The sequence below is a fragment of the Pogoniulus pusillus genome, chromosome 8 (genome assembly GCF_015220805.1).
Source record: "Pogoniulus pusillus isolate bPogPus1 chromosome 8, bPogPus1.pri, whole genome shotgun sequence".
Lineage (NCBI taxonomy): Eukaryota > Metazoa > Chordata > Aves > Piciformes > Lybiidae > Pogoniulus > Pogoniulus pusillus.
The window spans coordinates 15,007,922-15,035,454 of record NC_087271.1 but is presented as its reverse complement, the minus strand read 5'-3'; the positions used below and the strand labels follow the sequence as shown (position 1 = coordinate 15,035,454).

At 43.3% G+C, this 27,533-nt stretch overlaps 1 protein-coding gene across 3 annotated transcripts in view; it reads right to left on the bottom strand.

Moving 5' to 3' along the window:
* DPYD (dihydropyrimidine dehydrogenase) overlaps positions 1–27,533 on the bottom strand; it is a 647,138-nt gene that overhangs the window by 189,581 nt on the left and 430,024 nt on the right. For all 3 annotated transcript variants that reach the window (XM_064147329.1, XM_064147330.1, XM_064147331.1), the window contains 2 exons: positions 17,660–17,728; positions 14,033–14,116 (listed from right to left, as the gene is read on the bottom strand). In XM_064147329.1, coding sequence (XP_064003399.1) covers positions 14,033–14,116; positions 17,660–17,728 — 153 coding nt within the window. The remainder of the gene's footprint in view (positions 1–14,032; positions 14,117–17,659; positions 17,729–27,533) is intronic.

Sequence of the window (27,533 nt, the reverse complement as noted above, 5' to 3'; positions counted from 1 at the left end):
CATATTAGGATATGGTAAGGTTTGGCTAACTGCAGTTAGATTGGCTACTCTGTGTCCAAAGGCCCACATTGATGAAAGAGATAACGCAGGTAAACAATGTGCTCTGGTGTGCTCTGCTGTGCTGTGCCATTCTATTTGTGCCTGGTGTTGTCTGCACATTGCTGGCTCATGGTCATCCTTCTATCCACCAGACCACCAGGTTCTTTCCCCTTCACTGCTCTCCATCAGGTCAGTTCCCAACCTATACTGCTCCCTGGGGTTGTTCTTTCCCAGGTACATGACTCTACCCTTTCCCTTGTTACACCTCACTCAATTTCTCCCTGCCCAGCCCTCCAGCCTGTCTAATATGTACTGTGCCTATTTCTTGCTGGATTCATTCAAGGATGTATTTATTTCCTACTCACATATTCTAAAATGCTCCTTTAAAAAATATAAATTGCTCTAACGGCTAAATTAAGACAGGTATGTTACTCTTACACAGTAAGTGTCCTCTTTAGAATTTGAACAAAAGCAGGAACATTTGTAAATTTAAGAGACACATTGCTCATGTAAATGTAAGAGACGCACAGCTCATGGACTGCCAAGGAAACAAGCACATTGCTGCTTACAAAGCACTGCAGATTAAGATGGAGAAGCATAGCTTGAGATATGCCCATTAGCTTTTGCAGACTGCATTATTTCCTTCTTGTTGCAGCCCTTTCACTCAGGCTAAAACATCACCCCTTGAAGGCCATGAAAAGACTGCATTTATATGTTGCATTCTAATTTAATGGTTGTATTTATAGTGCGCAGTGACTCCCAACTCAGAAAGGTTTTCATCAAAGTAAAAAAAAAAAAAATCATTGATTCAACTCTAAAACCAAACAAAATAAATATCTCCTGTGGTAATTTATCAGAACTACAACCTCTCTGCCCTCTTAACTCCACCTGTGGATGCTAGTATTTTAGTGCTATAAGGTAAAGCAGCAAGTGTGTTGTCATGACCTGATCAGCTGCTCATCAGTTACTGCAGGTTCCACCTGGGGGAGCCTAATTGAGAAGTCTCCTTTTTATTTTTTTCTTTTCCCTCAGTGATACCAACATGCACTGGATAACATCAAGGGACTCTGGATTAGGTCCAGGCTTTCGTCATGGCTGAGCTGAGAAGTCAAAGCTCCGAGACTCTGTCTATACTGAGAGAGATAACAGCAGTTACTGAGAAAAGCCAACAGGAGAGTGTGACTCCGACTTCTGAGAGTTAGACTAGTCTGAAAAACTAGGACAAGAGGAAATAAATTGGTGCACATAGAATAAAGGAATTTTAAATTTAACAGTGTTTAACCAAATAGCAATTGATAGACTCAAAAGGTTTTGACAATCAGAATGTTAACACATCTTGATTTTAGTGGGTACCAATCTCCCTCTACTTTCTTAATCTCATTTGCAATCACAATCACTATTTCTCCCTTCTCCAGCTTTGTAATTTGAACCTTTGAAGACTTACACCAACACTGATGCTCTTAAAGCCATACTGTGGCCTTAGAGAGGCCCCACTTGGAATATTGCATCCAGTTCTGGGCTCCCCAGTTCCAGAGGAACAGGGATCTGCTGGAGAGAGTCCAAGGGAGGCCTACAAGGATGCCAAAGGGACTGCAGCACTGCCTGATGAAGAGAGGCTGAGGGACCTGGAGCTGCTTAGTCTGCAGAGGAGAAGGCTGAGAGGGCATCTGAGCAACATCTGTAAATAGCGGAGGGCTGAGGGTCAGGATGGAAGGGACAGGGACAGCCTCTGTTCACTTGTGCCCTGGCATAGGACAAGGGGCAAGGGATGGAAACTGCAGCACAGGAAGTTCCAGCTCAACAAGAGAAAGAACTTGTTGCCCGTAAGGGTCCCAAAGCACTGGCACAGGCTGCCCAGAGAGGTTGTGGAGTCTCCTTCTCTGGAGCCTTTCCAGCCCTGTCTGGATGTGTTCCTGTACAACTTGCACTGGATTTTCTGGTTCTGCTCTGGCAGGGATTGGACTGGAAGATCTCCAGAGGTTCCCTCCAACCCCTAACATCCTCTGATCCTATGATAAGACAAGCAGTCTGTGATCACCTCTCTTTATTCCATGTAAGTTGGTACAGCTTGTCTTTATTGTCATGCACAGGTGGAGCTGAACAAACAGTGCTTAAGAGTACGTTAAAAAAAAAGCAAAAATGAACAACAAATAAAGCAAAGAAAAACCCAAACAAAGAACCAAAAACCCCAACAAAACTGAATGTTCCACAGCAAAGCTTTTTAACATGCCTCATCCCTTACATAGGTCAGCATCCAAACTCATGAATGCATTTATGAAAGCACTGTGAAGGATATCCACTCTGGACATCATATTAGGAGCAGGGCACTCCTGCCCCCCATCCTTGATAATACAGCACCTAATGGCTGCAAAAATAACCAACGTGAAGACAAGGACACAAACAAGCTGAAAATTGTTGACTGAAAGTAGACAAAAGTACATAACAGTCTTGAGGGATGTCAGGATCAAGCATGACTGAGACTTGAAAGGTTTGAGGTTGGTTTTAGTCAGCTTTGCAATGACTTGCTCTTCACAACACAAAACAGTGTTTTGCTTTCACCTCAGTATCACAGAAAAGCAATTGAATTTATTATGAAAGTGGGTCCAGAGGAGGGCCACGAAAATGCTCAGGGGGTTGGAGCAGCTCTGCTATGAGGTCAGGCTGTGGGAGCTGGGGGTGTTCAGCCTGGAGAAGAGAAGGCTCCAGGGAGACCAAATAACAACATGCCAGTACATGAAGTGGGCTACAAAAAGGCTGCAGAGAGACTGTTTGCAAAGGCCTGCAGGGACAGAAGGAGGTGAGATTGGACAGGGCTGTGGACAACCTGATCTAGTGGAGGATGTCACTGCTGAGTGCAGAGGGGGTTGGACTGGATGAGCTTTGGAGGTCCCTTCCAACCCAGAGCATTCAATGATTCTAAGATTCTCTCTTTGCATAAGTAACTAAGATAAAACATTTTTTCTCATTATTCCAAATTTGATTTGACTTTGGTTTGTGTGTTTGTGGGGAGTTGTTTTTGGGTTTGTTTGTTTTGGGTTTGTTTGTTGTTTTTTTTTAAATCTAAAATGTTCATCTAAACAATCAGAATGAACACCACTGCTAGGAAACTTTCTACTTCTCTAGTTATAATTAAGTTTTTCAATTAATTGTTATGGTTATATGACAGGGAAAGCTCTCTATGTTTCACTGAGATAGGGCGCAGCAATTGCTGCTCCCAGCTATTGATTTTAATGTGATATTAAAGGAGCCAGACACTACCACTGCTTCCTTTGGTTGTCAGAATCAAGGTTAATAATAGCTGACCTGAAAAGGTGAAGTACAGAAGGTCAGTTCCAATTAGCAAATTATTTTTTACAGTATCAACTGGGCCTAAACATTCCAAGTCAGAAATGTGAAGCTGCACATTCACATTTCATAAACTTGTTAAAAAGATTTATTTAGCATTGGTATATGTATTGTGCTCACTAATAAATAACATCTTTTTTTTTGCCTGACAGAATGAAATATTTTATTTTGGCTGTTTCTAGTCAACCAGTTCCAACCCCCTATCATGGGCAGAGACACCTCACACTAGATCAGGCTGCCCAGAGCCAGATCCAGCCTGGTCTGGGCTGCATCAGGAGAAGCATGGTCACCAGGGCAAGGGAGGGGATTCTGCCCCTTTACTCTGCTCTTATGAGACCCCACCTGGAGTACTGTGTGCAGTTCTGGGGCCCCCAACACAAGAAGGACATGGAACTGTTGGAGCCAGTCCAGAGGAGTCCATGCCAATGCTAAGAGGGCTGCAGCAGCTCTGCTATGAGGACAGACTGAGAGAGTTGGGGCTCTGCAGCCTGAAGAGGAGAAGGATTCAAGGTTGGAAGGGACCAGACTGATCATCCAGTTCCAGCTTCCCTGCTATGGGCAGGAATACCTCATGCTAGATCAGGTTGCCCACAGCCACATCCAGTCTGGCTTTAAAAACATCCAGGGATGAGGCTTCCACTACTTCCCTGGGCAACCTGTGCCAGTGTCTCACCACCCTCATGCTGAAGAACTTCTTCCTAACATCTAATCTGAATCTGCCCTCCTCTATCTTGGATCCATTCCCTCCAGTCCTGTCACTACCTGACACCCTCAAAAGTCCCTCCCCAGCTTTCTTGTGGCCCCCTTCAGGTACTGGAAGGCCACAAGAATGTCTCCTGGGAGCCTTCTCTTCTCCAGATTGAATAACCTGTCCTCATAGGATAGGTGTTCCAGCCCTCTGATCATCCTTGTGGCCAGTCTCTGGACAGGTTTCTTTCTTTCTAGATAATCTAGATTATCTCACTAGATAATCAGACTTAGGCTGCTCAAATGTGACTAGAACAATCCAAATCTTTTTGTTTCTTTCTTCAACAGCAGCAGGTCATTGATATTTTGGCCAAATTGACCTTGCTGAATTCATAATGTGAATGCCAGCTGAAAAGCTTTTGTGACAGTGAGACTGAAAATAATTTAGTCCCCAATTTGCTTTTGGATCTTCATGGATGGCAAAGAAACAGAGCCACTTTTACATATTCTAAGAAGATCCATTCTATAGAGAATTAAAAAAGCCAATACCAAACAACTCTACCACTTACAAACAGTATTTAAACCTTATCACCAGCCATACCCTGTCTCACAAAAAGGTTTGAGTACAAGGGTAGCACTGTTAATGTTGCTACCAAATTTATAATAGCTTTTTGTTTTCCATTTTATCTTTTGAATAATTCAATTAAAAATCCTTCAAAGCAGTAACAATGGATTAAAGGTTGTCAAACAGCAATAGAAAAATCAAAGAATAGTGTCCTGATGATGAATTTATTATGCATCTCAATTATTTTTGTTTCAGCCTACAACAAAAAGAATTCTTAAGACAAAACACCAATTAACTGTCACACCTCATTGTTGAGTGTTGTCTCTCTTCACAAGTTCCAATAAAATAGAATATATAATCACATAAAGGGTATATGGAACAAAAAACACGGAAAAAAAACATTGAAGTTACAACATTTAATGACACCTAAATCCTGCAAGGGGATCAGTGCTAGGACTGGCCTTGTTTGACATCGTCATCAGTGACATGGGCAGAGGCATTGAGGCACCCTCAGCAAGTTTGCTGATAACACCAAGCTGTGTGGTGTAGATGACAGTTGGAGGGAAGGGATCCATCCAGAGGTGGCAAGACAGGCTGCAGAGCTGGGCCTGAGGTTCAACTCGACCAAGTGCAAGGTCCTGTATCTGGGTCAGGGCAATCTCGGGCACCAATATAGGCTAGGCAGGGACTGGCTTGAAAGCAGCAATGAAGAAGAGGACTTGAAGGTGCTGGCGGATGAGAAGTTCAACATGAACCACCAGTGGATACCTGCAGCCCAGACAGCAAACCAGAGCCTGGATCTGCATCAGGAGCAGTGTAGGCAACAGGGCAAGGGAGGGGATTCTGCTCCTCTACACCGCTCTGATGAGACCCCACTTGGAGCAGTTCTGGAGCCCTTGTGATAGGAAAAATCTGAAGGTGCTGCAACATGTCCAGAGCAGGGACATGAAGATGATCAGAGGGCTGGAGCAACTCTCCTATGGGGACAGGCTGGAAGAGTTGGGGTGTTCAGTCTGGAGAGAAAGCTCTCAGGAGACCTTTTTATGGCTTTCCAGTATCTGAAGGAGGCTACAAGAAAGTTGGAGAGGGACTTTCTAGGGTGTCAGGTAATGATAGGACTGAGGGGAATGGATCCAAGCTAGAGGAGGGCAGATTCAGATTGGATGTTAGGAAGAAGTTCTTTTCCATGAGGGTGGTGAGACACTGGCACAAGTTGCCCAGGGAAGTAGTGGAAGCCTCATCCCTGGAGTTTTTTAAGCCCAGGCTGGATGTGGCTCCTGGCCATGGCAAAGGGGACGGAACTGGATGATCCTAGAAGTCCCTTACAGCCCTGACAATTCTGTGATTCTGTGAGAAGAAAAGGAAATGAATCATCAGGTACTGGAGGAAAGTGAGTGGTATTGCCAACTCAGCAGTTAGCACAGAAGTCAGCAAGCTTTTCTGTTCAGATTTCCAGTGAAATGTCTCATAAAAGCTCAGCAAAGGGTTTACCTTATGAGGTTTTTAAAGAAGGATGGAGTGGAAAGAAATGGAAAAGATAAACAGCAAACCAGAGGTTTCTTTGCATTTGTCTGGATCTCTTCCATTAAAACAGCAGAACTGATGACATGTAGCCACCATCAGTGTGGGAGCCAGGAATGTAAGTCAACAAAACACATCTCCTGGCTTATGAAAAGCTTAGATCTGTGTTTGTAGGAGCTGGAGGAAACAACGAGCAGTATCCTTTCTCCCTGCAAATCCAAGCACCATCCCAGCAAAACAATACCCACTGCAGTGTATCTGTGTACACACAGAGCAACACCACCACTGCCCCAATCAAGGAACCCTTGCTTGCTTCTCAGCCTGCACAGTGTGACTGAATATCCTGCATTTGCCTTAGACTTCCTTCAGCTGGGCTGTCAAACCTGCTGTTCAAATGCCTCAGCCTGGGTGGAAGACAATTTCTTGCCTCTACCCAGATGCTTAGTTTTAGGAAACTTAGAGAAATTCAGTAGCTTTGAAATAGTTTCAACACTTGAGAAGCATGACCAAAAGAATTCATTGGGTTGAAACATGCCTCAGAGCAACAGGGGGCACTGACAGACACAAAGATCAGCTAGGACCTGTCTTCTTAAGATCACAGAATTACAGAAACATTCAGGTTGACAAAGCCCCTCAGGATCACCAAGTCCAACCAATAACAAGATTCACCTTAAACCATTTCCCCAAGCACCTCAAATGACACCACCACCTCCCTGGACAGTTCATTCTACTGCCTGGTCACTCTCTCAATGAAAAACCTTTTCCTAATGTCCAATCTAAACCTCTCCAGCCTCAGCTTGAGGCAATTCCCTCTTGTTCTGTCTCCAATTACCTGTGAGAAGAGACCAGCAGCAGCCTCTCCACAATGTCCCTTCAGGTAATTGTAGACAGCAATGAGGTCTGCCCTCATCTTCCTCTGTTTCACACTAACCATTCCCAGCGCCCTCAGTCACTCCTCATCAGGTTTATTCTCCAAGCTTTTCCCCAGCTTCGTTGCCCTTCTCTGGACCCACTCCAGCATCTCCACATCTATCTACAACAGACTTACAACTCCTACTCTTCAGCCTAGGAGAAAGATTCTGCATTGGTGTTATGCTTGCCATAGAAAGATCCCTTACTGCCAGCCAAAAGGGAAGGAAGTGGCCAAAGCAACAGAACAAGAAGACACAGAAGTCTTGAAATTCTGTCCACCAACCCCCCTTTTTGATTATATTGATTTAGCCTGGATTTGGGGTGGAACTGTTCCCTCTTGAGCTATCAAGCACAGTGCAACACCACCCCCATGCACTTTGCATTAATTTGCTCCAATAACTGATACGGAAGAGAAGAGAGAGAACTAATACTGCCTGCAGGACACAATGAATTACACTTAACCAGCACGTTATTGTAGGCTGGTAGTAGGATGTCACATGAACACAGATATAATAAAATTCTGTTTGGGGCATCATTTATTTCACATACTTCAAGCTCCTTGCTGGCAGAGCAACAGCGAATTAGTGTGCTATGCTGTGCACTTCAATTAAAAAGCAGGCTCATCTTTCCTATTGCCTAGGTACAGCAGAGCAAATCTAATTGTGCCAGGCAGTCAGTTCTCATCTTTGCAGAGTAACCATGGCTTGGGGTTTGGCTTTTCTTTCTGACAGATTTGTCTTCTTCTGGCTCTGGCAATGTGGGCTGTTACAAAACTTGCTTCCTAATTGCAGTCAATAAACATGAACACAGCAGAGGCTGTGGCAAGTACAGTTTAAGTGAAATGAAGATAAAGGTATAAAAAGAAACACAAAAGCAAGTACATTTTACAGATGATCTAACAGTTAAACCACTAGGATCTGGATTTCAGTGCTCACAAGAGAAGCCTCCTCCAATATAAACTAAAATAAGCCAACAATCCCTCAAACCTATAGTTTAGATGCTGAAATAGGCAAAGATTTTCTTTATACATATACATATACATATATGTGTGAATATATTAGATATATAGAAGATATGAGTAATGAATTACAAATATTTATAAGCCAATCTGTTACAACTTGTAAAATACTTGCTTATAGTATAAAACAAAGAAATCTCTGTTCTTGTGCTTAACCTGATTCGGTATTTTTTTTTAAGGGTAGAAACAGCCTCTCTGTATTCTGGGAATTGAGCTCATATACTTCTTGTAACAGATCAACTCAGCCCAAGTGAACAGATGAGTCCTTGAGCTTCCTTTTAGAAAGATTTAGGTTGGAAGGGACCTCATAGATCATCTAGTTCCAACACCCCACCATAGGCAGGGATGCCTCCCACTAGAACAGGTTGCTCAAGGCCTCATCCAACCTGGCTGTGAACACGTCCAGGGAGGGAGCACCTTTTTTCTCACTACTCCCTTCCTGTCCCTGATACAAACAATGCAGCACCTTTGGACAGGAATTACAAAATTGAACATAAGAAGATCCATCTGAACTTGCAGAGGAACTTCTCTAATTTAAAGTGGACAGAGCACTGGAGCAGATTGCCCAGGGAGGGGGTGGAGTCTCCATGTCTGGAGACATTCAAAGCCTTCCTGGATGTGTTTCTGTGTGACCTTCTCTAGGTAAACCTGCCTTGGCAGGAAGGTTAGACATGATCTCCAGAGGTCACTTCTAACCTCTACCATTCTGGAAACTGAGCAGGGTGAATCCACAGAACTACAGAAATGCTGGGTCTGAAGTGAATTCTGGAAGGCAGCTACTCAAAATTCCTGCTCTGAGTGGGACAAGTGGCAATGCCAGCTGACCGTAACTTTGCCCGCCTGAGCCCAGAGAACTCCAGAGATGCAGAGTACCCAGGCCTACTAGACAACCTCTTCCTGAGTTACATCACCTTCTTTCTGATTTATTTTTGTGATGTCAAACTTGACAAGTTCAGCCTGCAGTTTGTGGCCATTGCCTCTTGCTGTATCATCAGATACAATGAAGAATCACATTTCCATCTCTTCAGATACTGTTCAAGCACCTTTCAGGCACCTATAGGCTGCTCTTCACAGAATCACAGAATTAACCAGGTTGGAAAAGACCTCTAAGACCATTGTGTCCAACCTATTACCTAACACCTTCTAATTAACTAAACCCTGGCAGTAAGTGTCTTATCCAGTCTCCTTTTAAACACCTCCAGGGACAGTGACTCCACCTCCTCCCTGGGCAGCCCATTCTATCCAATATCTGAAGGGGGCTACAACGAGGCTGGGGAAGGACTTTTTAGGATGTCAGGTAGTGATAAGACTGGGAAGAATGGACCCAAGATAGAGGAGGGCAGATTGAAATTAGATGTTAGGAAAAAAGTTCTTCAGCATGAGGGCAGTGAGACGCTGGCACAGGTTGCCCAGGGAGGTGGTGGAAGCCTCGTCCCTGGATGTTTTTAAGGCCAGGCTGGATGTGGCTGTGGGCAACCTGATCTAGTGTGAGGTGTCCCAGCCCATGGCAGAGGCTTAGAACTGGATGATCCTTTAGGTCTCTTCCAACCCTGACAATTCCATGATTCTGCAATTTACTATTTTAATAATTTTATGCTAATTACTACAGTAATGAACTCTAGAAGGGAACCAATGCTGTAACTTTGCACTAATTTGTTCCTCATCACATTGTCTTTATGTTTCCTGTCAGAGGCTTTGTATACTCCCATTACCTGATGTAAAGTGAATTCTGTGATCCAGGCATTGCTGCTGTTAACCCTAATGATGGAAATTCCATGGCAATTTTTAATAACATACAACTTTCATGCAGCAGCAGATTGTTATGAAAGAATACAAACCTTAATTTTATTATCATTATTCAGCATTAGTAAATATAATTGACATTTTACACAGAACCAGCTTTAAGTAACTTATTGGCAGCAATACAAGATGCCTCTTAACATTACCCTCTGGCTAGCTACACTGTTCGGGCGCCAGTGTGTCTGCGCTAATGACTTGGAATTAAAATCAAATAAAAACTGAGACCTGTGATTCAGTATAAACCCAGCAGCCTTGCTTAGGACCAATTCTTGATGTACAGAATTTGAATATATTTGGAGTTTAAAAAAATCTGCAGTCGGCATGAAATGGTGGTGGAAGCGTTTGAGAACAGATAACAAAACAGAATAGAATGAAAATAAATCTGACCTGCCCAGATTTCTACACTTCCCCTTAGGCAGACCATGAGAATTGAAATGAGAAGTAGTAGATACTGCAGTCAACATTTTCTTTCCCCTTTTTTTTCGTGTTTGTTTTTGTATTGTTTATTGTTGATTTCTTTTTAAAACAAAAAAAAAAAAAAAGGAGGGGGGGGGCAAAACATTTCAGACATCATAAACAGCAAAACTACACACACGTTTTTCCTGACATTCTTTTTCATGTCTGCAATTTCTGTAGTTTCCTGAGGATTTATTGTGCTTAAGCATCAACAGGAACCTAATTCTCCAAACCATTTTCCTGTGAAGACCCGGATTATGTTATCAAAAGCATTTAAGATAACCTGCTTCAACAGTACAAGCAGAAAAGCTGCTCTGTCTCTCAGTGTCTCATGCTTTGACTTCTAGATATTGAGTGGTGGGTTTTTTATGAGTCCTGTCCTCCTACCACCACCATCACCTATAAATGACCTATTTGACTGCAGTCCTTGGGAAAGAAACATGATTACTTTCCTCTCTTTGGATGTTAAGAACAGGTTCTGCACCAGGAAGGTAGTTGAACAGTGGAACCTGGGGAGGTGGTCGGGACCCATTCCTGGAGATAGTCAAGGTGAGGCTGGACAGGGCTGTGGGCAACCTGATCTAGTTCACAGAATCACAGAGTTAACTAGGTTGGAAAAGACCTTTGAGAGCATCGAGTCCAACCTATCACCTAACCCTTCCAATTAACTAAACTCTGGCACTAAGTGCCTCATCCAGTCTCCTTTTAAACACCTCCAGGGATAGTGACTCCACTACCTTCCTAAGCAGCTCGTTCCAACAGCCAATCACTCTTACTGTGAAGAACTTCTTTCTAACATCCAGCCTAAGAGAGGTCAAGGAGAGCCTCACACCCGGTAGGCTGGCACACCAGCTGAGGATGCCCCTGCTGAGTGCAGAGGAGGTTGGACTGGTTGAGCTTTGGAGTATCCTTCCAACCCAGACCATTCTGTGATTCTCTCTTTGCATAGGTGGTCAAGCTAAAACATTTCTCATTATTCCAAATTTGTTTGGACTTTGAAGAAATTACTAGTTATTTCTGGGGTATGCAAATTATCTTGGATATTCAAACAGAGCATAGCATGATTTTATTTATTGATTTAGTTTTCATAAACATGGAACAGGTTGCCCAAGAAGGTGGTTGTGGCCCCATCCCTAGAGATATTTAGGGTGAGGCTGGACAGGGCTCTGGGCAACCTGATCTAGTTGAGGATGTTCCTGCTGAGTGCAGAGAGGCTTAGACAGGATGAGTTTTGGAAGTCCCTTCCAACCCAGACCATTTTGTGATTCTGTGGTGCTGTCTTGTGATGGTTTCTCCAGGGGCCACCACATGAGCAAGTGCCCTGGAGGGCTCTTGATAAATCCCAGGAATAATTTTTTTATCCAGTTTACCTCATCTTTTTCTTTGGCAATCTACTTTTAAAGACACTATAATTTAATGCTAGACAACTCTGAGGAAGGGCTTTGGGATCTGACATTCTAGGGATAGTTTGTTTGATGCATTTTTTTTGTCTAATGAAGTAGGGACTTCTCTGAGTTCTCATTTTGGTGTGACAGTTAGGAAAACACAAGGATACATTTAAGCAAGACCAGTATGTATTGAACATTCATCAGAATATCCATATTGTATGGGGAAAAGAGAAATGTCACTATTATACAAACATACATGTATATATAATGTAATCTTTTTCTGGCTTTATGGATCTGATGTCCTCCAAGGAGAGGCACAAATCCACACGATAGCCCTGAGTGCTCAGACTTTGCGTTTGGTTCTCTGATTTCACAATAGCTGAAAGATATGTAAAAACTCATGTAGCCAGACAGCTCCCTACTGACTACACATCTAAGCAACTTCACATGCATATATTATTCCAATCAGTGGAAGCTGCAAATAATATATGCCTAAAAAAAAGGGAGAAGGGGGAGGAAGCATGCTTGCAAGCAGCCTGTTCAGCTTCTGTGTGAAACCTTGAGGACTCTTCTTGACTCAAATGCACCATTCTACAGCATGCTGCCATCTCAGGCAGGGACAATTCAAACTACTGAGTTATGTTCTGCAAAGACAGTGGTAGGAATTGCTTATAAAAACAGCTACTCTAGCTCTTTGCTTTCAAAAGCAATCCATGGGAAGAAAATTTTACTAGTGTGGTCACAGAATCACAGAATTATTGAGGCTGGAACAGACCTCTGAGAGCATCCAGTCCAGCTACGACCTAAGACCACCACATAGACCAGACCATGGCACTGAGTGCCACATCCAAGCTTGCCTTAAACACCTCCAGGGACAGCAACTCCACCACCTCCCTGGGCAGTCTATTCAAGTCTCTAATTCTTCTTTTCATCAAGAAGTGCTTCCTAACATCCAACATCACCCTCCCCTGGCACAGCTTCAGGCCATGCCCTCTCCTCTTGGCACAAGTTGCCTGGGAGCAGAACTTGACCCCCACCTTACTACAACTTCCCTTCAGGTAGCTGTAGAGTGAGTGTCCCTTGATGCAATTCTGGTCCTAGAGGGCTTTTTGTAATTTTCACCCATTTCTAATACATTCAGTAAATGACCACTAGCCACGAAAAAACATTCATATTACTTTCATTGAAAATAATCATCTGTACCACAGAACAGATTGATCTAATTTCATTCACTGGGCCTGACAGTATTGCTATAATATAGGTTCACCTGAAGTGTGTCCACAGATGCACTGAAAGAATTACAGCTCCTGTGGCCTCTCTGCTAAAAGTCCTGGAAGGTCAATGGTTTACTTAGGAAACCACTCCTCAGCTCCTGGAAGTTTTGTGTTTAGCTGAGGAAGTGAGGAAGAGTGAAGATGCCTACCAAGTCTTTCCAAGGGGATCAACTGAAAAATTTGTGTCAATTTTAGGGCATGTAGTAATGATTCCCACTCTGTATCTTCTTCCTTTTCTTTTCCCTCTCTCCCCAAACACAGTAAGATGGGAAATTAACCAAGCTCCCAACTTCTGAAACTTGGATTTGTCAAACTCTGGAAAAGTCTCTCCTGGTAGACTGTGAACAAAGATTTTTTTTCAGACACTTCCAGCTTCCAAATCCAAAAACTTCAGAAGGGTATTAGTATGAGAATTTGCTTTTGTGCATGTTCCTGTTCTTTTCACAGGCAATCAATTCTCCTAGCTGAAGCCATGGGATGTACTGACAAACTCTGCATCAGATTGCTACATGGTAGAGATGGCTGTTTATAAGAGAAGATGTTAACTGTAGGTGGCACTCCCAGAATATGTGCCATATTCCACGACTCTAAAACAGTTCACAGGCTACAAATGGTGGAATTCAATGTCTGAATAACTCACATCCTCCAAAATCATTATTAATATGTGCAGTAGTCACCAGGTTGCGATCTAAAAGGTATCTACAGGGCACTGATCTGGAACACAACATATTCTCTTCAAGTTGTTTTCATGAATGATTTGTCTTCCTCTTGATGCTTGTGAAAGACATAATGTGCTTTTGTTCTCAGCAAAACTAAGCATTTTGTAGATTTTCTGCTTCTGTGGTTTGGGTATTTTTTTTTTCTTTCCTTTTTTTTCCCCCTCACAGCACTAAATATTTAAACACATTCGACCTAAAAAACTCCAGCTAGTAATCTGCTACTTGTGTCTTCCCCCCCGAGGTGTAACTGTCTGTGGTAGGGCAGGATTCCTGAACAGACATAAAAGAGACTGGAGTTACAGCCCTACCTGCCCACAGGCCAGGCCCATGCCTCTCTCCCCCATACCATGAGGACATGATAAATTTAACTCCAGAGCATCTGCACCAGCAACCTAGAAAACAGACAAAAAGGGGGAGGGGGGGAAATTACAAAGTTTAACTCCAAGGTATTTTGTTAGATAGATTTCTTTAACCATTTGATGTTTAAAAGACAGAAAGCCATGGCTACGATAGCCTGAAAAAGAAAAGTGTTGATTATTACAGAGAAAACAAATTCAAGCACTGAGGTGGCTTCCCAAAATGACAGAGAAAATTGAAATAAAAAAAAAAAATCAAAACCCCAAACCAAAAAACCCAAGCCCCCCAAACCAAACCAGAACAGAACAAAACAAAACAAAAATTAAATTAAACCCCCCGAACAAATAAACAAACCCCACAACCCCCTAAATTTTTTTTTAGAAAGACAAGCATAATAAATGGAAAATGTTTTTTAAAAAAGGAAAATGCTAAAAATTGAAAAGTCATTCCAGAGCCTTGGAGCAGCACTGGGAGCAAGGTTCAGCAGTCAGTGTTTTGCAGGTCCTTGTGGTCTCTGAAGAACTGTGAGACTCTCTAGTAAATTTCCCCTTTCTGCTTTCAATGAATTTAATCTCTCTTTTTTTTTTTTTACTGTGCAACAGCTTTTCTTATTATATGTTTTTGATGTCAAGGTCAAGTAAGAGAGTGTAAAAACAAGTCATTACAAAAGCATCATCCTTCCTAAGGTCTAATCTCAACCTGCCCTCCTCTAGCTTGGATCCATTCCCCCCAGTCCTATCACTACCTGACACTCTAAAAAGTCCTTCCCCAGCTTTCTTGTAACTGGAAGGCCACAAGAAGGTCTCCTGGGAGGCTTCTCTTCTCTAGACTGAACAACCCCAACTTTCTTTCAGAACCCTCTAGTAGTTGCAGTTCCACAGGCAGAGGAGTGGAGGTGTCCAAAGTGCAGCGCACAACTGCGCTCTTCTCCTGCCCCACTGCACTACCCTGGCCTGAGACCAGCATCTCTACTGCTGCCTTTCGCCAAGCTGGAGCTGGCGTTTGGGCTTGCATTTGCATTTTGTTTTTGCTTATTGAACTGGAGTCAGCGCCTGCTGCGCCGCCATGGTTGAGTGGCTCCCGGCGCGCGGAGCCGGGGAGAAGCCATCCATCACCTTCAGGAATCCTCCGGCTGCCGGCCCGTGCTGCCAGCCTGGCCATGCCGCGCTATGGCAGTGCTGTCGGTCTCCATGACAAGCTGACCTTTGCATGAATAGGTCGTCCCCCCACCGAGAGGCACCGTGCTACCTTTGGGGCTTCTGCTCTTTGGCAAGCCACATCCATTACCTTCTAGGTAGGATCCTATGCGTGTGATTAAATATCACTGCTCGTCAGCTGTGCATTCCAGAGCATCCCAGAGAAGTGTGCTGCTCTCCACAGAGCGGAGACAAACAGCTCCTTTGAAGGAGAAAGTTATACTGCCTAGGTTACACACCTCTGGGTGCATTTACATAACTAATTATTTCCAAACAGCTAGTGTAAATATGAACAGAGATCAGCAATATCTGTTTGAAAGCTGGACAGCAGCACCACTGGATTCTAAATGAGGAGCAAACAGCACAATAAAGCCATTCAGCTCAGACAGTTTAAAAGCAATACTACTCCTGCCAAGCATGGATTCATGGTCAGTTAGATAAGTACAGGTAAAAACAGACTAGCGCTGAAGATTACCAAACTAATTATTACTATCAGGGTGGGCACAATACCAATCACAACTCCAGGCTGGGTGGTGAATGGGTGAGAGCAGCCCTGAGGAAAAGAACCTGGGGATCTGGGTTGATGAAAAAGCTCAACATGAGCCAGCAGTGTGAGTGCAGCCCAGACAGCAACTCTGTGCTGGGCTGCAGCAACAGCAGCATGGTCACCAGGGCAAGGGAGGGGATTCTGCCCCTTTACTCTGCTCTTATGAGACCCCACCTGGAGTACTGTGTGCAATTCTTAAGCCCTCAACACAAGAAGGACATGGAACTGTTGGAGCAAGGCCAGAGGAGGCCATGCCGATGCTCAGAGGGCTGCAGCAGCTCTGCTATGAGGGCAGACTGAGCGAGTTGGGGCTCTGCAGCCTGGAGAAGAGAAGGATTCAAGGAGAACTTGGAGTGGCCTTCCAGTTTCTAAAAGGGGCTATAAGAGGAGTGGGGAGGGACTATTGACAAGATCTTGTAATGATGGGATGAGGAGTAATGGGTTTAAACTGGCAGAGAGGAGATCTCAACTAGATGTTAGGAAGAAGTTATTTGCAGTGAGGATGGTGAGACACTGGCACAGGTTGCCCAGGGAAGTTGTGGCTGCTCCCTCCCTGGAGGTGTTCAAGGTCAGGTTGGATGAGGCCTTGAGCAACCTGTTCTAGTGGGAGGTGTCCCTGACTATGGTGTGGGGTTGGAGCTGGCTGAGCTTTGTGGTCCCTTCCAAACTAAACCATTCTATGATTCTACTGATAATGTTTCATTTTGCTTCCCTAGGTCCTCTAAGTGACTCTTTCCTTCATGGTTTTAAAGTGCCCAACAAAAATGGAGCAATGTCATCTCCTAACATCATAGGGTGACTTAAACCAAAATTCCTTAAAATAACAGATCAAGGATGTCCAAACACACTCTTTCACCCCTATGAAAATACAAGCTCCAAATACCCACATTGATATACACTGATACACATCCATATATGAAAAAAAACAAACAAAAAACCATAAAAGGAAAGGCCAAATATACAGAAAATTGAAATCTTAGTTCATGCTAGCAATAAGGACAAGCCATTTCCCCCCCTTGCTTCCATTTGTTAAAAGCTTCCTGTCTGAAACCATGCTTTTTATCTCCTCCAGATACTTCATGTGGAAAGTTTGATTTAAAAATAACAACTTTCAATTACATTCAGATGCAGACACCTTGCTGAATGAAATTATTGCAGTCTTAAGCAAGTCTTCCTTACACTATTCCCCATGGATGTATATCCACATATCTAAATTTTTTTCCCTTCAAACGGAATCAAAATTTCAGGTGCATAATCTGTTTGCATTCATGTAAGATAGAATTTATATTATAGGAAGCCTGCTGACTGCTTTCATATTTGCTGGCTTCCTCTGCTATCATATTTGGAAGTCTGTATTAAAACTAGAATAGCATTAAATGTGCCTTTTATACTTTAAATATTCAAGAGTTTTATATTCAAAATTTCTTCTGGTGCTGTCAAGCCAGTGTGCCTGTAGGCAAGGTAAGATCAACTTAGGCTCTCTGAGACAGAATTAAATTTTATCAGGGGCATTCTTCATAATACACACGTTGCTTAAAATGCAAATAAAAAGTGTATAGATTCCAAGACTAAAGGCTTCACAGGTACTGCTTCAAAATCCAGGAGTCCATTTTTGTGGAACAGCTACCCTTAGAATTTACATTTCCAACATTTTAATGGAAACACAGAACACCCAAATCATATGGGACATGCTTTGCATTCTCATTTTTCATTTTGAATCAATTTCTTTCAAGAAATTCCTTATTGCAGCTCTTGGGGTTTTAAGGAGAATACAAAAAAAAAAACCCCAAACAAACCAAAACCCAGATGCCAAAATGCATTTTGGAAATCATTACCTCAGCCATTTTTGCAAGTTCAGCCCAGTCCTCCCGGTTGTAGCTGCACATGATGCTGGCAATCAGAATCTGAAAAGAACATAGATGCAATCACTTTAAGCCATGGTACCAGACTTTGTGTTGGAGTGCTTTGTTGTGACTGCAGACATTAACTACCATTACCTGCCTATGGAAACTACCAGCCGTGCACTGCCAACAGGTATAGTGCAACACAACTGTGAGGTTCACCAGGGATGAGAAAGAGCAAGCAGCCTCATCGATTTTATCATTGCTTTATAAACCATGGAGGAAAATCAGCAGATCCAGCCAGACAAGGAAAAGGTTTGCATTCTCTTTGTCATGCAATACAGGAGAACAAAGACTGACCTAGACATAAAGCACAGCAGAAAAACAGCACAGCAGGGACACTTTCCACTAGATCAGGTTGTCTACAGCCACATCTAGCCTGGTCTTAAAAAACATCCAGGGATGAGACTTCAATCACCTCCCTAGCGACCTGTGCCAGTGTCTCTGCACCCTCATGCTGAAGAACATCTTCCTAATCTAAATCTGCCCTCCTCTAGTTTGGAGAACAGCCATGAGGATGATCAAAGAGCTGGAGCTGCTCTGCTATGGGCACAGGCTGACAGAGTTGGGGTTGTTCAGTCTGGAGAGAAGATTCCAAGGAGACCTTCTTGTGACCTTCCAGTACCTGAAGGGGGCTCCATGAAAGCTGGGCAGGGACTTTTTAGGGTGTCAGGTAGTGATAGGACTGGGGGGAATGGAACAAAGCTAGAGGAGGGCAGACTGAGATTAGACATTAGGAAGAAGTTCTTCAGCATGAGGGTGGTGAGACCCTGGAATGGGTTGCCCAGGGAGGTGGTGGAAGCCCCATCCCTGGAAGTGTTTAAGGCCCATGGCAGGGGGGTTGGAACTAAATGATTCTTGTGGTCCCTTCCAACCCTGACTGATTCTATGATTCCATGATTTGTAGTGAGTTGGCAGAGAACTCTGTCTAAGAACTCCTGCATGGAAGCATTCTTAGAAGAATGACACAGAATCACAGAAACATCTGGCCTGGAAAAGACCCTTGAGATCATCAAGTCCTACCAAGAGAAGAACAAGCAACAGAGACTTTAGCTGCTACAAAGCAGTTAAAAAGTTCACTCTGAAAAGAGGAATCACAGAGCTCATGCACACACGACTAGCTCAGTCAGTGTGCAAAGGCAACACCAGATGAGGAGAAAAGAAAAACCTCACACTGCAGTTGATTTGGCTCTCTTAGGTGAAACGTAGGAAAGTTTGACTCAGTGGTAGGATGAAACTTGGTTTAATATTTCATACTTTCCAAAGAAATTTTACTGTCAGCATTAGTTATCTGGAATGAGCTTAATCTGTCTCTGCCAGTCAGTCGAACATTTCTGTTAAACTTCGCCTCAATGCTAAAGGTTAATGACTCCTTCATAGAAGGCAAACCACTGAAAAAAACCTGGTGTAGAAGAATTGTCCAATACACACATTGGATGGAAACTGTAAACTAACAAACTATCTCCAAAAGAAGGATGAGACATTAATTATCTTTAGGAGGGAGGAAAACACACTTTATAAAGAAAGGTAGCTCAGGAGAAATTAGACAGGGTGAGGTTACAACCTCTTCATTCCAAAGGACAATATCACTTATCATCATAATTATTTCCATTACTTCCATTGTTTTGCTCTGCTGAATCTCTACCTATCAATTTAACAGCCACCTACCTGCAGACTACCTGCCCATCCACCCTTCTGACTGATGTTTGCAGCAAGGTAGGAGTCTTTTGAGAAGGAAAGCATTTGATGAAGTGCCTGCCTTTATCTCTGGCACAAATATAAGACCAAGCATTTCATTAAATGCACACAATTATTACAATCACACTTTTATTCCCCTCTTGACAGTTACAAAAACCGTCTCCCTATCATATATATGTTGTTCTATTGAGGAAAACCTTGAAATCACAGAAATGTTCAGGTTGGAAAAGACCTTTGGGATCACCAAGTCCAACACTGCTCTAAAAGGTTCATTCCTAAATCATATCTCCAAGCATCACATCCAAACAACCTTTAAACACATCCAGGGTTGGTGACTCCATCACCCCTCTGGGCAGCACATTCCAATGCCTGACCATTATATAGCTCTACAGGTCACAGAATCATAGAAGCATAGAAGCAGAGAAGCAGAGAATGGTCTAGGTTGGAAAGGACCTCCAAAGGTCATCCAGTCTAACCCCCAGCAGTCAGCAGGGACATTCTCAACTAGATCAGTTGCCCACAGCCCTGTCCAGCCTCACCTTGAATATCTCCAGGGATGGAGCCACAACTACCTCCCTGAGTAACCTGTTCCATGTTGATGAAAAATAAATCTATTTTTTTTAAATCACTCTCTGCTCTTGCATATTTGAATACTCAAGGTAATTTGCCTACCCCAGAAATAACTACTAATTTCCTCCAAAAGATTCTAATATTAAAAAAAAAAACAACAACATAACAAATAAACAAATAAAAAAGAATCAGGAAAATAGGGAAGAAAATACATAGGAGAAAAATTTAGACTAAGAAATCAGGTAGAATATGCACAAACTGGAAGTTAGCTAGAAACTGCACCTTACCAAATTCACACTTTTTATAGACTAACTAAACAAACAAACAAAACAACAAAAAAACAAACCACCAAAACCCAACCAACCAAACAAAAACCAAACAAAAAACCCCCACCAAACTGAAAAAAACAACCAACCCAAACCCACAACTCAGGCACTGCCAATACGATAAGAAAATCTAGAGAATTCAGCTTTGAAACCAACCCCATTTTTCAGCAGAGGTAGTTAGTTGTAAGACACCAAGGGTGGCTGACTAACATTCACAAGTAGCTGAGTTAGGTTATGTCAAGTGCTGGTAATGGAATCTGAAAATTCTGTTGGGAGTGTGCAAGAGAGGAGGAACAAGAGCTGTGATGTTTCAAAAGGCTGTTAATTAAGACAACATGTTTATTTAATAGTGATTAGATTTAGCATGCACATTTCAAATGAAGTACATACTTTTGACAGGAGCAATGGTTTGCAACAACAAAAATAACTCAGAGCAAGAAGTAGAGGCTGAGGGCTGGAGCTGCTCTGCTATGGAGACAAGCTGAGAGAATTGGAGTTGTTCAGATTGGACGAGAGAAGGCTTCAAGGAGACCTTCTTGTGGCCTTCCAGTACCTGAAGAGGGCTACAAGAAAGCTGGGGAGGGACTTTTTAGGGTGTCAGGTAGTGATAAGGCTTTGGGAAATGGATTCAAGCTGGAGGAGGGCAGATTGAAATTAGACATTAGGAAGAAATTCTTCAATACAAGGGTGGTGATAGACTGGCACAGGTTGCCCAGGGAGGTGGTGGAAGCCTCATCCCTGGATATTTTTAAGGCCAGGCGAATGTGGCTGTGGGCAAACTGATCTAGTGTGAGGTGTCCATGGCCATGGCAAGGGGTTTGGAACTGGATGATCCTTGTGGTCCCTTCCAACCCTGACTGATTCTATGATTCTATGATCCCTTCTAACCCTGACAATTCTGTGATACATTTCTTTCATGACTATTCACATGAAAACCATTATCTCAAAAGGTATAATGAACATTTTAAAAGAGTAGGAATTTTATTCTCTCTCTCTCTCTTTTTTTCCACCCAGTGTTCTCTTGTAACTTGAACCTAAACTTAAATCCTATGTAGAAACAATTCCTCCAACAATCCATGTTAACAAAATATCCTTCCTTGAGTATGTATTCTTCAAAATGACTTTAGGGTCTTTTTGTCTGGAATCAGTACTCCTCAGGTTGTCCCAGGGGAGGTTTAGGCTGGCCATGAGGAACATTTTTTTTACTTTTGAAGGGCTGTCAACGCTCAGCCCAGGCTTCCCAGGGCAGTGGTGGAGTCCCTGTTTCTGGATGAGTTTTGAAGCCTTGGAGATGTGGTGCTGAGGGCCCTGGGTTTGTGGTGACCTGGCAGTCCTGGGTTCATGGTTGGACTGGATGATATGAAAGGTCACTTCCAACCAAACTGCTTCTGCTTCTATGACTCTGTGACCAAAACCAACCCATGCATATCATATATGGACATTTAGGAGCACTATATGTGATGTCTTAGGTTTGAATCTACTCATAAAAATCACATATGAGTATTTGTAAAGCAAAAATAGAACATGATCTCCTATTACCTAGAAAGAATCACAGAATCATCCAGGTTGGCAGAGTCCCTCAGGATCACCAAGTCCAACCTAGAACCCTACTCTACAAGAATCACCTTAAACCATATCCCCAAGCACCACATCCAAATGACACTTAAACACATCCAGGGTGGATGACTCCACCACCTCCCTGGGCAGCACATTCCAGTCCCTGACCACTCTCTCCATGAAAAATATTTTCCTAATGTCCAATCTAAACCTCCCCAGTCTCATATTGAGGCCATTCCACCTGTTCTGTCTCCAATTCACCTGTGAAAAGAGACCATCAGCAGCCTCTCCACAATGTCCCTTCAGGTAGCAATGCATGCAGCAATGAGGTCTGCCCTCAGCCTGCCCTGTTTCACACTAACCATTACCAGTTCCCTCAGTCACTCCTCATCAACTTTATTCTTGAGGCCCTTCCCCAGCTTCCTTGCCCTTCTCTGGACCTGCTCCAGCACCTCCACATCTCTCTTGTATTGCAGTGTCCAAAACTCAAGGTGTGGCTTCACCAAAGCTGAGTCCAACGAGACAATCACCTCCCTGTTCCTGCTGGACACAGCATTTCTAATCCCAGTCAGTATGTCACTTGCCTTCTTGGCTGCCTGGGCACACTGCTGGCTCATATTCAGCTCCTGTCTATTACAACCCCCAGATTCCTTTCTGCCAGGCAGCTCTCCAGCCACACTGCCCCAAGCTGTAGCATTGCTTGGGGTTGTTGTGAGCCAAATGCAGGAGCTGATATTTGGTCTTGTTGAAACTCATCCCGTTAATGTTGGCCCATTGGTCTAGCCTATCCAAGGCACTCTGAAGAGCCTCTCTACCCTCATTCAAAAAGTAAGAATAACAAGTGATCAGAATGAAGAGGTTTTATAGCAAGGTAATAAACAGTGACTGTCACTTTTCAGCTTCTCAGCCTCTTCTCACTGTTTGATTTTATGTCATATTTTTAACCTTTAGTATGCCCAATGCCACATACCCCATTACTATCACTGACTTTAATAGAGCCTAGCAGCTAGTATCTCAGGGAAGCCCCGTGCGTGGCCCAGCCCAGGAGCATGCCTGGAGAGCAGAGCCTTCCCCTCGGCTCCTCAAATCTGCAGTGGCAGTCTGATATGACTTTAATTACAGCTGTTTGAACCCCGGGTGCGGGGCTGCTCCACGCTCCCCCAGCTCGCAAAAGCAGAGCCTGACAGATCTTACAATAAAGTGCAAGAAAGGATAAGTGGAGGCTGATTAAATTGCAGCTTTGTCATAGCTTGAGTGAGGGCTGCCCGCAAACCCAAGCATGACTGAAGCACAGTGGGGTCCCTGGCCCATTCCTTATTCCCAATCAAAAGCATGGCCAGAATTTGCTGCTTTATCCTCGTCTTCATCCAGACTGCTCTTCTCTGCCTACTGTCGAGCCATTCTCTCTACTTAGCCTTGCATCAAGCAGTGTGGTGGCCCTGCACACACTGCTGCCCCTTTGATGATCACTGTGACAGAAGTCACTAGACAAGGGTCTCATGCCCTGAGATTACACACGGTGGAAGACAATTTCTTCCCCTATCTACAAAGGGACAAGCACACATTTGTAAAGTCAAAGACCCTTGTGTGTACATGGTTTTCTGATCCTTCATGGAAGAATTTTTTTTCTGTTGAGGGAGAAGAGATGGAAAATGGAGAGCATAAAATGTACCATTTAGGGCATTTTTATAAAACAAATACACTGCAAGCTCAAGCACCAAGTAAAAATAAAGCTGTATTTCATATAATTTTGTAACTAACACATTAGCAGCTGTTCTGCTTAGAAGGACACTGACAAGGCACCTCTCATAATCCTTAAAACACTTTTTCTCCCTGTTCATAATAATCCCCTGGAAGCTTAAACGAGAATCTATTTCCCTTGCAAATTTTGTTTCATTTTGGCTTGGGATTTTTTTTGTTTTGTTTGTTTGTTTGTTCTCTCTTCCATTATCTCTATGTGGATGCCTTATGAATGCAATGCACTAAAAGAAGGAAAAAGGATGAGTTTAGCCACTGTGTTTTTTTTAAGTGATACCTGCAAAAATAAAAATTCCCAGCATTTTTTTTTCACATCTATAGCCCCTGACAAAATAGAAGGAGATTCTTAACATCATCTTTAAGAGGCTGTTCTCCTAAAAGTTGTAAAATCAAGAGGAGCTTTCAAGAAGGCCAGAGGATTGCTTTTGTGACAGCTCCCCCATTTAGGAGATGGGGAACAGGATAACTGGTGTGGACAGAGGGAGTGCAGAGATTAAAGACTACATTAAGAACCAGATTTCAAATATCCCCCAAGTTATTCTTTATCAACCTGAACTCCAGAAGGCATTGGAGTATGGGACAGGTGGAAAGATCTCGATCTCCCTTTAAAGACATGTTTCTTTGTCCTGAACAGCACAGCATAGCCTAGTCACACAAACCTTGCTTACTCTGAAAAAACTCAATACATTTTTAACCAAAATTCCTTGGGAAGGAGTAGGAGCTTCTCAAGAAGATAGAGTATTTCTGAAACAATGGCTAAATAACAGTTTTACTTCATCCCTCACCTATGGGAAAGGCACCTGAATCACAGGATCACTGAACAACAGAATCACAGAATGTCATGGGCTGGAAGGACCTTGAAAGCTCATCCAGTCCAACCCTCCTGCCAGAGCAGGATCACCTAGAGCAGATCACACAGGAACACATCCAGGCAGATCTGGAATATCCTTACAGAAGGATACTCCACAATTACCCTGGACAGTCTGTTCCAGGGCTCTGTCACCCTCACAGGAAAAAAAAATTCCTCATGTTTCCATGGAACTTCCTATGCCTCAGCTCCTGCCATTGCCCCTTGTGCCATCACTGGGCATCACCCAGCAGAGTTTGGCTCCAGTCTCTTGGCTCTCATCTTTACATCTTTATCAACATGAATGAGACCACCCCTTAGGCTCCTCCCTTCCAAGCTTTACTCCCAGCTCCCTCAGGCTCTCCTCATAAGGAAGTTCTTCCACTGGCTTTAGCATTTGCATGGCTCTGCACTGGGCTTGTGTACATCTATAGAAGCACATTAGGAGAATAGAAACATGATTTCACAGCATTTCACAACATTAAAATCCCCCACTTCTGAAGAGGGGTACCTGTACTTGGCACTGCCTCACACCATTTCTCATCTGCACATTGAAGTAACCTGACACGCTCAGAGCATTCCCTGAGGCTCTTGCACATGTGTATGTGGTCCACCAAGTGCTTGGTGAAAAACTAACAGAGAATGCTTTACTGGCATAGAATGTTAGGGGTTGGAAGAGACCTTCAAAGATAATGCAGTCTAACCCCCCTGACTGAAGAGTCCAACCACTCCTCAGTTCTTTCAACAACACAGTAAACAAGTTGATAAAAGCCTAACTGAACACCCCACATACTGCTTATAGGCTTCTCATAGGTTTCTCACACATGGAAGAATCAAACATATGGAGTAAAGGCCAGATTCTGCCCTATCCAATAGCTCTGTGATGCAGTCTAAGTGGCAAGGGAATAAACATCATCAGCAGAGAACTTTCTGGGTTGGTACAAACTTTGCACCTTAAGGAGACCTGCGCCCCTTGCCTGCCCCTGTGAGCCTGCCTCTCACAATGACAGTTGCAGGGCAACTCACTGCTATGCCAGCAAAGGAATGCCTGGAGGCTTATCACCACTCACTGCCACCTGCAGCAGGCTTTTCCTTTGCCAAATGGTCCCTGCTTAACGAAATGGTCATACTTAAAATAAGCCACCAGAATTACCAATGCACAGAACATCTTTAACACTCACTTCACTGCAGGTCTAGGGAGGTTCTTCTCCCCCTCTGCTCTGTCCTGGTGAGACCACACCTGAAGTATTTTGTCCAGTTTTGGGCTCCCCAATTCAAGATTGACAGGGACCTGCTGGATAGAGTCCATTGGAGAGCCACGAGGATGATTAGGGGACCTAAGCATGTCCCCTATGAAGAGAGTCTGAGTTCTGGGGCTGTTTAGTCTGCAGAAGAGAAGGCTAAGAGGAGATCTAATCAATGCCTACCAATATCTGAGGGGTGGGTTGTCAAGTGAGGGCACCAAGCTCTTTTGCGTGGTCAGCAGTAATAAGCCAAGGAGCAATGGATACAAACTGCAACAGAGAAGGTTTCAGATCAACATGAGGAGAAACTTCTTTACAATAGGGGTGACAGAGCCCTGGAGCAGGCTGCCCAGAGAAGTTGTGGAGTCTCCTTCTCTGACGACTTTCCAAACCCATCTGGATGCATTCCTTTGTGGACTACCCTGGGTGATCCTGCTTTGGCAAGGGGATTGCACTGGATGACCTCTGGAGGTCCCTTCCAACAGCAAACATTCTGTGATTCTGTGATACACAAGATAAGGCTACAACTGCAGCAAAAATACTATACCCCACAACACAGTTAAATGTGCAACAGCCGGAGCGCCAAGATTTACTGGTGTAAAAATAACCCTCTAGACACCACTCTGGTTTTGATGCCTTTTAGACCTAACCAGGTTTCTCCTTTTCTGTACCTTTTTTTTTTCCTTTGGTTGTTGTTGTATTTTTTGATTTGTTGCAGGACTGAAATAAAAATAAGCTTCTTATTAAAAAGCACCTAGAACATCAAATCCCTTGCAATAAGAAAGTTAACAACTGTAAACCCTGTCATGTCTCTGAGAAGCAGAGGAATTATCTTGTTATCAATTTAATAATGGAACACTGAAGTAAATGATGCCATCCACTGACACCAGTAACACTGTCTCTCCTGGGAAATACATGTAGGTAGGAGCTGTCAATCTAGATGGATATGGACATATTAAACATTGTACCTTCAGTCCATAAATCTATTCTCTCTATGCTGCCTTAATAAAAAGATTCTGCATGATGATAAAGACAAGCAATGCAGAATGTCTTGACAATGCTGACCTATAATTCTGCTTCCCTTCTTTTAGCAGGGAATGGAGACTAAATAATTTTAACAGTCTCTAACCATTCATTGTTTTCCTCTTTAACTTGCACTTAAAAATCATTTAAGATAGAGTAAATAAAAATATGACAAGTACACTGGGCTACAGTTTCCAATTGAGGCCTGGAGCTGTTAGGCTCAAATGTCCTCAGACATAAAAGGGTTATGAACAAGCCCATTCATTTGAAAATAATCAAAGGCTGTGACTTTGACAGCAGAAGGAAGCTAAACAGATTGCAGCTGCAAGAAAACAAGGGAGCAGCTTGGTGGTATAACTGTTCCTCTGCCACCTGAGACACAGCATTGCATCAGGGAAGGAGCTGAGCTGCCATACCCTACTTGTACACTAAAAGAGTAAGCACAGATCTGTGTTGGTTTGAGGCTAGTTGGCAGAGAGTCACCTACCTTTAGCATTTCTGGTATTGAGCCTGTCAAGCCTCCCTCAAGCACAGGAATCTGCCCCAATCTGGTATTTGTAAGAATCTGTCTTGTATTTCTACATTATGCCTTCTACTTTCTCATGTAATCTTCAACCTAACATCCCTGCTCCCATTTTGAGATCTAGTTCATTGCTCTCTCCACTGTCTCTTACTGCACTCTTCCAGGGTCAGTGTGTATATTATTTTTCCTTGTTGTCTACCCTCAGAAATTGTTCTCCCTCTTCATCATACATGGAAGCAAACACAGTCTTCATTTCTACCAT